Source organism: Carassius carassius, chromosome 10, assembly GCF_963082965.1.
Source record: "Carassius carassius chromosome 10, fCarCar2.1, whole genome shotgun sequence".
Classification (NCBI taxonomy): Eukaryota; Metazoa; Chordata; class Actinopteri; order Cypriniformes; family Cyprinidae; genus Carassius; species Carassius carassius.
In genome coordinates this window covers 9883578-9897824 of record NC_081764.1, presented here as the reverse complement: position 1 = coordinate 9897824, position 14247 = coordinate 9883578, and the positions used below count along the sequence as shown (strand labels likewise).

Here is a 14247-nt window from a genome sequence, read left to right as displayed (position 1 = left end):
GAAATTCAGAATATTTAGCAGTCAAATTAATTGTTTAATTGTTCACACATATTTGCAGCTTCTCCATCTGAAGAGTAACAAGTATCTGACGGTAAATAAGCGTTTGCCGGCTCTTCTTGAGAAGAATGCCATGCGTGTGACCCTGGATGCTGCAGGGAATGAAGGCTCGTGGTTTTACATCCAACCCTTCTATAAGCTCCGCTCTATTGGAGACAATGTGAGTATAAACAAATTCCTTGTATGAGCAAGAATACTTGGCAATAAAGCTCTTTCTGATTCTGATTCTATAACATCAACCTCTGCAAAACAGCCACTGTAATCTTGGTTATTCATTTGATTTATTGTTTAGTCCTGCTTCTTGCACTTACATAAACACATATTAGAGTCCCACTTGTTATGTTTTTTGTGTGTTAATGTGTTTTTCAGGTGGTCATTGGCGATAAGGTTGTGTTGAACCCTGTTAATGCCGGACAGCCGCTTCATGCCAGTAGCCATCAACTTGTGGATAATCCAGGATGCAATGAAGTAAAATACACATATAAACACATGGCTATGTTAACAATGTAATACTAGTGTACAGTACAGTGGAGGTCCCCCTCAACAGAAATCACAGACTTTTTTGGGGGGGTTAGGGGTCCTTGATAGGATCCAAAGGTCACTTTAGCATTGACAATTAAAGGGGAACGCCACTGGTTGAGAACCACAGGTTTATGCCATTATATTTTTCTCTTTCAGGTGAATTCAGTGAACTGTACTACCAGTTGGAAAATTGTTCTTTTCATGAAATGGAGCGACAACCAGGAGGTTGTCCTGAAAGGAGTATGTTTCGTGCACATCCACACTGTACAAACAGTGACCTTCACGTTTACTTTTTTAAGGCCTATATTTGATTAGAATGAATATTTATGGCCTTTTAATGAAATACATGTTATCAGGGTGATGTGGTGAGGCTGTTCCATGCGGAGCAGGAGAAGTTTCTAACATGTGATGAACACCGGAAAAAGCAGTATGTCTTTTTGCGTACTACCGGGCGCCAGTCTGCAACCTCCGCCACTAGTAGCAAAGCACTCTGGGAGATAGAGGTAAGTTTAGAACTCAACTTTGTGAAGCTGATCAGATTTTTTTGTGAGTGTGATTCTACTGGTTTGGGAACCTAAACAGATGTTTGGATGCTTTTCAGGTGGTTCAGCATGATCCCTGCAGAGGCGGAGCCGGTTACTGGAACAGTCTCTTTAGGTTCAAACACCTGGCCACCGGCCATTACCTTGCTGCAGAGGTTAGACTGATATGTTACCTAGAATAAGAGTTCACACACAAACGCACATGCAAATACATCAAAGTGTGTCTATTTAGAGAGCTTGATGTTAGCAAGAGCAGAGAACGTGATTTGCGACGTTTATCTAATTGTTCTCACCTTATTGTGATCAGGTAAATCCAGACTATGAAGAAGAATGCCTGGAGACCCGTTCCTCTGTGAGTGTGTGTTTGAGAGTGCATGTGGCTGTGTGTGTGTGTGTGTTTGTGTGTGTGTGTGTTTCTCCACTTTTATCTGAGCTTCTTATAAATTCATAGTGTGAGCCAATTTGAGGGTCTCCTTACCTTATTGTTCTCATTTCAACACATTAGTTTAGACGAAGCAGAGTGTCTTGTTGAATGATATGGCGACTGAGCCGTTCATCAATTTTTTCTCTTGCAGCTGGATTCGGAGCAGGAAGTGATGAGAGCACGTGCACGTAACCCTCAGGATAAGGTTATATACACACTGGTTTCTGTTCCTGATGGCAATGACATATCATCAATCTATGAGCTTGACCCTACTACTCTGAGAGGCGGAGACTCGCTTGTGCCAAGGTACAGCGAGATTGTGACTTCTTGTGACTTCTGATTAAGTGCATATATATTAAACAAGCTGTATTTTGGATTGTGCTTGTCAGAAACTCATACGTGAGGCTCAGGCATCTCTGTACCAATACATGGGTTCACAGCACCAACCAGCCAATAGATAAAGAGGAAGAAAAACCAGTCATGCTCAGAGTGAGTCAGTTTCTGTCTATGTATGACTGTAGCATTGGTTTATGGATTCTCTGAAGTGTGTTTCCCTCACTCTATATTTGTGTCTCAGATAGGAACATCTCCTCTGAAGGAAGATAAAGAGGCTTTTGCTATAGTTCCAGTATCTCCAGCTGAAGTTCGCGATCTGGATTTTGCTAATGATGCAAGTAAAGTCTTAGCTTCCATTGCAGCCAAACTGGAGAAGGGCACCATCACCCAGAATGAGAGGAGGTAGAGGTTACATCCATCTATTCATCCATGTGTACGTCCGTCCATCCATCACTCCATCCGTCTGACCTTTCATTCATCAATCCAGCCAACCATCAGTTTTTCTTTCTGTCTATCTGTCCATCTTTTCTTCAGCCATTCAATCACCCATTAATTCAACCATCGGTCTGTCTGTCCTTTCACAATTTATTCATCTTATTTTTTTTAATCCATCCATCCATCCATCATCTATCTGTCTGTCCTTCTCTCATACCTTCCTTCAGCTATTTAATCTTTCATCCATTCATCCATCCATCAGTCTTCCATCCATTCTTTCTTTTAAACCATTTATTAATCATTTAATCCATCCATCTGTTTGGTTCTTTTTTTGCTTCCTCATTTGTCTATCCATTCATTTATCCATCCATTAGTATTTTCATCCATGCATCCATCCATCCATCCATCCATTTATTTGTCCTTCCTTCCTTCAACTATTTCTTCTTTCCATTCATCTAGCCATTTGTCCACCTAGCCATCTATTTATCTGTCTGTACTGTCCTTCAGCCATCTAGCCGTCTATCCATTCGGTCAACCGTCTCTGTATTTGTCGTTCCATCCTTCAATCATTTATTCATCTTTTAATTTATCCATATATTTGACCATTTTTACACCCATATTCCCATCTTTCTTTACTACTTTCTTTTTCTATTTTTTTCCTTTCTTGCTTGCTTCCTTGTTTCATTCATTCATCTGTCCATCCATAAATCCACCCACCTACCTGCCCATCTGACCTTCCTTCCATCCAGTTGTCTGTTCATTTAGCTGTCCATTTCTCCACTTTTCTTTCATTCTTTCATCCATCTGTCTGTTCATCTATGATTTATTTCCATTTTTCTTTGATTTCCTTCCATTTCTGCCCTTTTAATATTACAATAATATATTTGTAACCAATCCATCTTTATGCTAATTCTTTAAATCTTCTCACACGTACAAAAACACACTGTCTCCCGACGGCTCTCTTACACAAGGTCAGTGACAAAGCTGCTGGAAGATCTGGTGTATTTTGTGGTGGACATTCCCAGCAGTGCTCAGGATGTGCTGGAGATCACAGTCAACAAACCTAACAGAGAGCGGCAGAAACTCATGAGAGAGCAGAACATACTCAAACAGGTACTTTAATATCAAATCTTAGGTTTAGTTTTAAATCATCTCACTTAAATTTAAATGATATTTTATCTTGTGCTGTGAATGACCAGATATTCAAGCTGCTGCAGGCCCCATTCACTGATAGCGGGGACGGCCCTATGTTGCGACTGGAAGAGCTCGCAGACCAACGTCATGCACCCTTTCGTCACATCTGTCGGCTCTGCTACAGAGTCCTACGTCACTCACAACAGGACTATCGCAAAAATCAGGTAAACTAAACTACTAAAATAAATGCAAACCAAACTACGCTAGCGCTACTACAAAATACAGTCACGACCTCTTATACTACATGCACTTGTGCACTTGTATACTACATGTGCAATATTCCCCCTTTCCCCCTCTAGGAGTACATTGCAAAGCAGTTCCGCTTCATGCAGAAGCAGATAGGATATGATGTTCTTGCTGAAGACACTATCACAGCCCTGCTTCACAACAACAGGAAGCTTCTAGAGAAACACATCACTGCAGCTGAGATAGACACCTTCGTCAGCCTGGTCCGCAAGAACAGAGAGCCCAGGTGTGTGAAAATACATCTGCATAAATGTTCTTGGTTATTTACATTTATTCATTAAGCAGACCCTTTCATCTAAAGTAAAAACAAAAGAGAAATGTTATAATGAAAGTCTTAAGAACATACTAATACAGTGATGTTGGTAAGACTAAGCGACAGTAAAATATAGGTTTTAAAGTAAGAGTTTAGAAGCACAGTATAACTGTAGTAAGCTGTGTCTTCAGATGTTTCTTAATGATTGAATGACTTGACCAAATTTGTAATAGTTTTTGTGTCTTCTCCTGTATGAGTTTTCTTTCTCCCTGTTTCTCTAGATTTCTGGACTACTTGTCAGATCTGTGTGTGTCTATGAATAAATCCATCCCTGTCACACAAGAACTCATCTGTAATGCTGTGCTGGACCCAGCAAATGCAGACATCCTCATCGAAACCAAGTACAGCCCCTACACTGACTATTATGCTATCTACATATTAAGAGCAATATACAGTATACTACCATTCAAAAGTTTGGAGTATGATTTTTTTTAAAGAGAATTAATAGTTTTATTAAACAAGGATGCATTTAACTGATTGAAGAAATTATTTAAAATGTACAGTATTTCAAATTAATGATGTTTTTATTCGTAGTTTCGATTCAACAAAGAATCCTGAAAACATGTATCACGGCTTCCACCAGCAGCACAACTGTTACAACATTTGAGAATTGTTTTTTGAGCACCAAATAGGCATATTAGAATGTTATCTGAAGGATGGTGTGACATTGAAGACTGGAGTAATGATTGCTGAAAATTCTGCTTTGCCAAAACAGGAATAAATGACATTTTAAAATCTATTACAATAGAAATAAAACAAAACAAAAAATATCCTTAATAACATTCATTAATATAATTCGGGAAGCACAATATCGAAGAGTCAGGCACATGATTGAGGAAAAAATGAAAAGATCTCATTAACACTGATTCAAACCAGAAATTGTGATGCATGAATCGTTATGAATAGTTAGCACCATGGCTAGACGTCTGTGTGAGTATTATTGAGTGAATATGTGTGTGTTTGTGTGTCAGGCTTGTGTTATCACGGTTTGAGGTGGCAGGAACGGTGCTTGGTGAGAGCGCAGAGGAGGAAGAGGAGGATGAGGAGGAGGTATGGTTGTTCTGGAAGGACAGTAGAGGAGAGATGAAGAGTAAGAGCATCAGAGAGCTTGCACAGGATGCCAAAGATGGACACACAGAGGACCAGGAAGTTATTAATTATTACCGGTATGCACACACACCTACACTTACATGCGATGCGAGAAAAAACGATGCAGCAATGTAATAATAACATCTTTTGTCAGGTATCAGCTGAATTTGTTTGCACGGATGTGTCTGGATCGGCAATACCTGGCCATTAATAAGATATCAGCACAACTGGATGTGGATCTGATCCTGCGCTGCATGTCAGACGAAGACTTACCCTTTGACCTCAGAGCCTCATTCTGCCGCATGATGCTGCACATGCATGTAGACCGAGACCCTCAGGAGCAGGTTACCCCTGTCAAATATGCTCGGCTGTGGTCTGAAATCCCTTCACAAATTGACATTAATGAGTAAGTGGTTCACTTTAGAAACAGCGAACAGTGAAAAGCCCACTTAGTGAGTTGTCTGTTCATCAGCCAGTTATTTTTCTGTTTCTTAACAGTTATGATAATGATGGGACTTCACGTGATGAGGTGAAGGAACGCTTCTCTCAGACAATGGAGTTTGTGGAGAATTACCTGCGAGATGTTGTGTGCCAGAGTTTCCCGTTCTCAGACAAGGAGAAAAACAAGCTCACTTTTGAGGTGTGCCACCTCATGAAAACAAAAAATTAGGTGTCAATTTACCAATGAGTTACATGACTGCATCTTTACCTTTATTTGTACATTAGGCTCATTATAGATTGCACCATAAAAATAAAAATAAACTTTTTTAACTTATGACAAAAATATATTTGTATGTATATATATATATATATATATATATATATATATATATATATATTATTATTATTATTTTTATTTTTACACATCCACTTTCCATTATCTATTCTAAAGGTGGTGAACTTGGCAAGGAACCTTATCTATTTTGGTTTCTATAACTTCTGTGACTTGCTACGGTTGACCAAAATCCTGCTGGCCATCCTGGACTGTGTCCATATCAGCACTCCCTTTCCTATCAAGCTGCCTGGCGATCGTGACAAAGGTCAGAAACACAACTAGCTATGGACTCTAAATAAATAAATAAAATATGTTGTCATCTTAATTGATTTATTCTAGTCAAACATGTTATTTAAATATTATGTTTTGGAGAATATTAAAGTATTATTTAAAAAAATATTTAGTTACAAAAATATAAAAGATTCGATAGGTAGGCATAACTCTTAAGGTAACTTTTTACAGTCTAGATTATAAAGTTGATCAGATTTAAAAAAAAAAATAGCTTTCAATTCAGGTAAATACATCAAATGGTTTTACTGAATAAAAGCTTGTGTGAAAGTGCTCTGAAGTCTTTCTCTGACCACCTCTATAGGAAGTAATGTGATGCGGTCCATCCATGGGGTGGGAGAGCTGATGACACAGGTGGTGTTGAGGGGTGGGGGATTTCTGCCAGCCACCGACAACAACCCTCCTGACAGAGAAGTTAAATCCCAGAGTGAACCTCAGAAACAGGACATACTGGTGATGGACACCAAACTCAAGATCATTGAGATCCTACAGGTGTTAAAACACATCCTAGTCCATAATTAATTGGATTTTAATGACCGTTTAAATCATTATTTGAGAAATTTGTCAGCTGAATGCCTGCCAAACTAGTTGTGTATAAGTTAAAAAACTTTATTGACTCTCTCATTTTTTATGTAGTTCATTCTAAATGTCCGGTTGGACTACATGATCTCCTGCCTGCTCTGTATCTTTAAAACAGAGTTTGATGAGAGCAACTCTCAAACAGAGCCGTCTGTAAATCAGGACTCTCCTGCCAGTGTGCAAGGTAAAATGAGCAAGCGTGTGTTTGTGTCAGTATCAGCTGGTGTGGGTCAGATATCTGAATAACCATTGTCATTTTTTAGGAGCGCTGGACTTTGAACATATTGAAGAGCAAGCCGAAGGGATTTTCGGAGGAAGGTAAGAAGGTTGTGCTCTTTGGTAATTTGTCTTATGTTTGTGTGCTGTATGTGTGTGTGAATCTGTGCGTTTTTGTGTATCTAGTGAAGAGAACACTCCACTAGATCTTGATGATCATGGTGGCCGGACGTTTCTGAGGGTCTTGCTGCATTTGACCATGCATGACTATCCTCCACTTGTGTCACGGGCCCTTCACCTCCTCTTCCGACATTTTAGCCAGAGGCAGGAGGTCTTACAGGCCTTTAAGCAGGTATTCATTCATAGATTCATCCATCCACCCATCCATTCCATTTCATTTTGTTTTATTTCAACCTTTTCAGTATTCAGTTTTACACAATATTTCTTTTTGTCTTGTCATATCAATTTTAATTCAATTTTACTCTGGCTAAAACGGCAAGTAATTGTAGTCAATGAAAATAGCATTTAAGTTTAAATTAATTTAAATTAAAATATTAATCTAATTTAGACTGTCATTGGGTGATTGTGGTTTATTATTTTAAATAGGGATGTACCGAATGTTTGGCAACCAAAATTTTTAGGCGAAAAGACCCCAAAAATTGTACTGAACAATGACTTGACACGATCAATTGATTGAGAGGCGCGCGCTTTTTATAATGCAACAAACATGCCAGCAGTGTGGAAGCATTTAAACTGTCAAAAGAAAGACACAAAATTTATTACATGTGCTGGCAGCGAGAGACTGTTTAGTACTGCATTGCATGTTTTCGATGAGAAGAGGAAGGTTATGATTGAAATTGTAAAATGGCCTCAAACAATTAGTAAATAAATTGCAGAGTGCTACGCACACATGGCATGTATTCTGACAGAGCGGCATGAGCTTGCAGTGGATCTGCTTATGATCCAGGGTTCAAAGTCCAAAGCTAAAGGAAAATCTGCGCTGATACGGTGTTACTCATCAGTTGCCAAGTTGTAAATTTAATGAATTTTTACAAGTCATGTGACAATGCAATATGTGCAATGTATTCGTGATGAGAATTCTTTATACAGGTGCTGGTCATATAATTAGAATATCATCAAAAAGTTGATTTATTTCACTAATTCAATTCAAAAAGTAAAACTTGTATATTATATTCATTCATTACACACAGACTGATATATTTCAAATGTTTATTTCTTTTAATTTTGATGTTCATAACTGACAACTAAAGAAAATCCCAAATTCAGCATCTCAGAAAATTATAACATTGTGAAAAGGTTCAATATTGAAGACATCTGGTGCCACACTCTAATCAGCTAATTAACTCAAAACACCTGCAAAGCCTTTAAATGTTCTCTCAGTCTAGTTCTGTAGGCTACACAATCATGGGGAAGACTGCTGACTTGACAGTTGTCCAAAAGACACAAAAGGTCATTGCTAAATAGGCTGGCTGTTCAGAGCTCTGTGTCCGAGCACATTAATAGAGAGGCGAAGGGAAGGAAAAGATGTGTTAGAAAAAAGTGTACAAGCAATAGGGATAACTGCACCCTGGAGAGGATTGTGAAACAAAACCCATTCAAAAATGTGGGGGAGATTCACAAAGAGTGGACTGCAGCTGGAGTCAGTGCTTCAAGAATCACTACACACAGACGGATGCAAGACATGGGTTTCAGCCATTCCTTGTGTCCAGCCACTCTTGTCCAACAGACAGCGTCAGAAGCGTCTCGCTTCAAAAAGGACTGGACTGCTGCTGAGTGGTCCAAAGTTATGTTCTCTGATGAAAGTAAATTTTGCATTTCCTTTGGATATCAGGGTCCCAGAGTCTGGAGGAAGAGAGGAGAGGCACTCAATCCACGTTGCTTGAGGTCCAGTGTAAAGTTTCCACAGTCAGTGATGGTTTGGTGTGCTATGTCATCTGCTGGTGTTGGTGCACTGTGTTTTCTGAGGTCCAAGGTCAACACAGCCGTATACCAGGAAGTTTTAGAGCACCTCATGCTTCCTGCTGCTGACCAACTTTATGGAGATGCAGATTTTAATTTCCAACAGGACTTGTCACCTGCACACAGTGCCAAAGCTTCCAGTACCTGGTTTAAGGACCATGGTATCACTGTTCTTAATTGGCCAGCAAACTCTCCCGACCTTAACCCCATAGAAAATATATGGGGTATTGGGAAGAGGAAGATGCGATATGCCAGACCCAACAATGCAGAAGAGCTGAAGGCCACTATCAGAGCAACCTGGGTGATCATAACACGTGAGCAGTGCCACAGACTGATCGACTCCATGCCATGCCGCATCGCTGCAGTAATTCAGGCAAAAGGAGCCCCAACTAAGTATTGAGAGCTTTACATGCTCATACTTTTCATGTTCATACTTTTTAGTTGTTTTCTAAAAATCCTTTCTTTGTATTGGTCTTAAGTAATATTCTAATTTTCTGAGATACTGAATTTGGGATTTTCCTTAGTTGTCAGTTATAATCATCAAAATGAAAAGAAATAAACATTTGAACTATATCAGTCTGTGTGTAATGAATTAATATAATATACAAGTTTCACTTTTTGAATGGAATTAGTGAAATAAATCAACTTTTGATTATATTCTAATTATATGACAAGCACCTGTAAATGGGAAGTCGTGGCCTAATGGTTAGAGAGTCGGACTCCCAATCGAAAGGTTGTGAGTTCGAGTCCCGGGCCGGCAGGAATTGTGGTTGGGGGGAGTGCATGTACAGTTCTCTCTCCACCTTCAATACCACGACTTAGGTGCCCTTGAGCAAGGCATCGAACCCCCAACTGCTCCCCGGGCACCGCAGCATAAATGGCTGCCCACTGCTCTGGGTGTGTGCTCACAGTGTGTGTGTGTGTTCACTGCTCTGTGTGTGTGCATTTCGGATGGGTTAAATGCAGAGCACAAATTCTGAGTATGGGTCACCATACTTGGCTGAATGTCACTTCACTTTCACTTTCACTAAATCTGCTTTTGTCAACAATGTAATTTTACTGTTGTTCTGTAAAATAAAATAAAAAAAGACAATAATAATGATAATAATAATTACAACAGTAAAAAGCACATTTCATTTATGCAATGGTGAAAAAAACTAGCAAAATACATGGGGAAAAAACTCGAAAAAAAAAGTTTTCGGCCTTTGGCCCAGTGTTTCATTTTGTTCAGGCCCAGCCAAGAATTTTTATTTTGATGCATCCCTAATTTTAAAATTATAATAATTTTATTAATTAAAAAAATATTTGCATATTTTTAATAATTTGAATTGGTTGCCTTATTGATGACAAAATTAAAAAAAGCCTTTGTGAGCAAACGTTTTAATGAATTAATGATGCATTTATATAGTGCTTTAGTATGTACTACTGCGCTTCACAATCATATCAGTGGGTCTCTCCTCTGCCACCACCAATGTGCAGCATCCACTTGGATGATGCGATAATAATGAGTAATAATGGTTGAGTTTAACACTTGTGTTCATATACACATGTATTCATGAATCCTTTACCATATATTTCACATCATGTTTTTGTTCTTTTTTTTTTTTATTGTTTTTTACTTTTATAGTGTTGTGTCATGTTGTGTACATTAATAGTAAATGGCATTTATTTATTTTAGGTTCAGCTCCTGGTGACCAGTCAGGATGTGGAAAATTACAAACAGATCAAGTCAGATTTGGATCAGCTAAGGTCTATAGTAGAGAAATCAGAGCTGTGGGTGTATAAGAGGCAGGGGTCAGATTCAGGGCTGGACACAGGAGAGGTCGCCACTGAAGCGCACCATAAGGTCAGGATATGCTCCTGTTATTATTTGTCCATAATTAACTATGAAGCAATATAATTGCTCTTTTCAGAAATCTAGTGAATTATATTATGATTGTATATTGTATATTGTGTTACTATTATTATATATATTTTTCTGCTCTTAACAGGGTGTCATCAACTCAAGTAGATCAGACAAACCCAAAGTGGAGAGTACCAGCAGCTCAAACTACAGAGTTGTGAAGGAGGTGGAATGTGTTTATGTTTTATGGAATTTGTAGGTTTTGACAAGCAAGACAAATGTTCTGTGAAGTATATCTTATGTTTGTTGTTATATTTGTGTGTGTAGATCCTTCTGAGGCTGAGCAAACTGTGTGTTCTGGAGGGCATCTATGGCAAGAAGAATAAGAAACAGCAGCAGCGGCTCCTCAGGAACATGGGAGCTCACAGTGTAGTCCTGGAACTGTTGCAGATCCCTTATGAGAAGGTGTGTGTGAACCTTTGTGTAACTGAAAGGGTTAATTAATCACTGATTTATGTGTTTCCATGTTTATTTGTTGACATTTTAGGGGGAGGATGTTCAGATGCAAGAGATTATGACTTTAGCTCATCAGTTCCTTCAGAATTTTTGTGCTGGAAATCAACAGAACCAGGCACTTCTACACAAACACATTAACCTGTTCCTCAACCCTGGGGTGAGAGCATGAATACATAAACACACAGGTTTTTATCTGTGCATTTCAACTGTTAAATCCTCTGTCCCTGGCTTTCCGTTTTTAGATTCTAGAGGCGGTGACCATGCAGCATATCTTCATGAATAATTTCCAGTTGTGTAGTGAGATTAATGAGAGGGTAGTGCAGCACTTTGTGCACTGCATCGAGACGCACGGACGCAGTGTCCACTACCTCAAGTTCCTCCAGACCATCGTCAAGGCTGAGAACAAGTTCATCAAGAAATGCCAAGACATTGTCATGGCTGAGGTCTGTGGGCCAGATGAACAATTTTTGAGATTAGTGTTTTGAAATACAAGTCCCAAATTGCTACTTTTGCGTCCTATTCTCCTCAGACAAGTGAAGTCTGTTCTTATTGAAATGATTTGTGTGTACTTAGTTGGTGACAGCAGGTGAGGATGTGCTAGTGTTCTATAATGACCGGGCATCTTTTCAGTCATTGGTTCAAATGATGCGTCTTGAGAGGGAACGACTTGATGAGAGCAGTGCACTCAGGTATAGAGGTCTATTGTCCTTGTTTCCACTCTATTAATACTTCAAAATGTAAAAAACGCTATTTTAAAATGCAAATACTATAAAAAAATACAAATAGAAGAATGTAATATACTGTAATATAACCTAATATAAATAATTTGCATTTTATTTAGTAAAATTGCATTATTTATTATATAATTAAATATATAATTACATAAAAAATTTGAATAATTACTTATATACATATATAATATAATTTGCATTATATCTAGTGAAATTGTATCTATGTTTTTTTTTTTCGTACGTGTCATATGTTATGTGTGTTACACTGGAGTGGAATATATTTATTCATTTTATTTATTTTTACGTAAAATCATACAAATCATACGTTTTACAAAATCATACAAAGTTTGTAACTTTATGTTCTTTGAGCTTGAATGTTCAGTGTTGTCCATTATAGGTATTAGATTTGGTTTCACTGACTCTTGCAGGTATCATATTCACTTAGTGGAGTTGCTGGCTGTGTGCACTGAAGGGAAGAACGTTTACACTGAGATCAAATGCAACTCCCTCCTCCCCCTCGATGATATTGTACGTGTGGTCACTCATGAGGACTGCATCCCAGAGGTCTGTGCACCAAGGGAACACCAAGGGAATAAATCCCAAAGTCTTTGACGAATGTGTTGAACACTTTTAGATTTAGGTTGTTAAAAAGCCATCTGTATGCAACTTTTTAATATGTGAATGTAATACTTCATATGTAGGTGAAGATGGCCTATGTGAACTTCCTGAATCACTGCTATGTGGATACTGAGGTTGAGATGAAGGAGATCTACACCAGCAATCACATGTGGAAACTTTTTGATGATTTCCTGGTGGACATCTGCAGAGTAAGACTAAACAAACACTCACAGATATACTCAGATTATGGTATTGATGTTTAGACATTCAGCATGGCTTCCTGTAGGTGTGCAATAACACGAGTGACCGTAAGCACGCTGACACAGTTCTGGAGCGCTATGTTACTGAGACCATCATGAGCATCGTCACCACCTTTTTCAGCTCACCGTTTTCAGACCAGAGCACAAGTTTACAGGTAACAACACGGTGTCTTTCAGCAGCCTAGTACACCTCAGCATCATTTACATGTGACATCTCTCTGTGTCTCAGACCCGGCAGCCAGTGTTTGTGCAGCTGCTGCAGGGAGTTTTCCGTGTGTATCACTGCAACTGGCTGCTCCCAAGTCAGAAGGGCAATGTGGAAGCCTGCATCAAAGTGCTGAGTGACGTGGGTAAGAGCATCATTTCCACCAGCTGTTTTGAACTTTCATAATACTAGCTTTAGTTGTATAATTGTATAAAATTATAATCTTAAAATTGGTGATGGAAAAGTTCCTTGAAAAGTGGTTCTCAACCTGTTTGACTCAAAGTTCCCTGAACTACCAGTGGCACCAAACAGAATAGCAAAAAATAATAAATGCTTCCATATAGATTTTTGATATAAAATATATATATGTTGAACCTCCTTGCTTGTTTTTCATGCATAAATGCATAACCCTGAATTTATGTGTCTTTGTCTGTTTATTATTGTGCAGCTAAAGGCAGGGCCATAGCCATTCCTGTGGATCTGGACTGTCAGGTGAATAATCTGTTCATGAAGTCCAACAACATAGTGCAGAAAACAGCCCTCAGCTGGAGACAGTCCGTTCGTAACGCTACTCGAAGAGATTCTGTTCTGACCACCTCCCGAGACTACCGCAACATTATTGAAAGACTCCAGGTGAGAGAGTGATTTTGCCTCTGTTTTCAAAACCTAATAAGCCAGCTAAAGAGCATAATTTCAGCCAAATTCTAAGGCAGTGTCACACGTATCCTTTCATGGAGAATGCAGTCCCAGAATGCATTGCAGTTAGGTAATTGATTTTTAATTAATTTTATTCAGTACTAAAATGTTTCAAATATCAATTAATTGTGTGTGTGTGTGTGTGTGTGTGTGTGTGTGTCTGTCTGTAGGACATAGTGTCTGCATTGGAGGAGCGGTTGAGGCCTCTGGTTCAGGCTGAGCTGTCTGTATTGGTGGATGTTCTCCATCGTCCAGAACTGCTGTTCCCAGAGCACACTGAAGCCCACCGCAAGTGTGAGAGTGGAGGCTTCATCTGCAAGTAAGATGAACTCTTGTTGTCTCAAAAATGACCCTGCAGTATCTTTAATAATTATTTCATATA

General features: G+C 38.9%; 1 protein-coding gene across 6 annotated transcripts in view; it reads left to right on the top strand.

The window, feature by feature from the left end:
* LOC132151738 (inositol 1,4,5-trisphosphate receptor type 1-like) overlaps positions 1-14247 on the top strand; it is a 36782-nt gene that overhangs the window by 7287 nt on the left and 15248 nt on the right. For 4 of the 6 annotated variants that reach the window (XM_059560074.1, XM_059560073.1, XM_059560070.1 and 1 more), the window contains 33 exons: positions 59-217; positions 427-525; positions 736-819; positions 936-1082; positions 1181-1276; positions 1429-1473; positions 1697-1851; positions 1935-2034; positions 2123-2283; positions 3288-3429; positions 3516-3674; positions 3810-3982; positions 4291-4410; positions 5041-5235; positions 5313-5564; positions 5657-5798; positions 6051-6198; positions 6526-6713; positions 6858-6984; positions 7064-7118; positions 7203-7368; positions 10675-10842; positions 10988-11065; positions 11167-11304; positions 11387-11512; positions 11598-11798; positions 11929-12044; positions 12515-12650; positions 12788-12913; positions 12991-13119; positions 13194-13314; positions 13618-13802; positions 14036-14184. In XM_059560074.1, the coding sequence (XP_059416057.1) occupies positions 59-217; positions 427-525; positions 736-819; positions 936-1082; positions 1181-1276; positions 1429-1473; positions 1697-1851; positions 1935-2034; positions 2123-2283; positions 3288-3429; positions 3516-3674; positions 3810-3982; positions 4291-4410; positions 5041-5235; positions 5313-5564; positions 5657-5798; positions 6051-6198; positions 6526-6713; positions 6858-6984; positions 7064-7118; positions 7203-7368; positions 10675-10842; positions 10988-11065; positions 11167-11304; positions 11387-11512; positions 11598-11798; positions 11929-12044; positions 12515-12650; positions 12788-12913; positions 12991-13119; positions 13194-13314; positions 13618-13802; positions 14036-14184 (4586 nt within the window). The remainder of the gene's footprint in view (positions 1-58; positions 218-426; positions 526-735; positions 820-935; positions 1083-1180; positions 1277-1428; positions 1474-1696; positions 1852-1934; positions 2035-2122; positions 2284-3287; positions 3430-3515; positions 3675-3809; positions 3983-4290; positions 4411-5040; positions 5236-5312; positions 5565-5656; positions 5799-6050; positions 6199-6525; positions 6714-6857; positions 6985-7063; positions 7119-7202; positions 7369-10674; positions 10843-10987; positions 11066-11166; positions 11305-11386; positions 11513-11597; positions 11799-11928; positions 12045-12514; positions 12651-12787; positions 12914-12990; positions 13120-13193; positions 13315-13617; positions 13803-14035; positions 14185-14247) is intronic. The other 2 variants (XM_059560075.1, XM_059560072.1) reach the window with 1 other exon arrangement.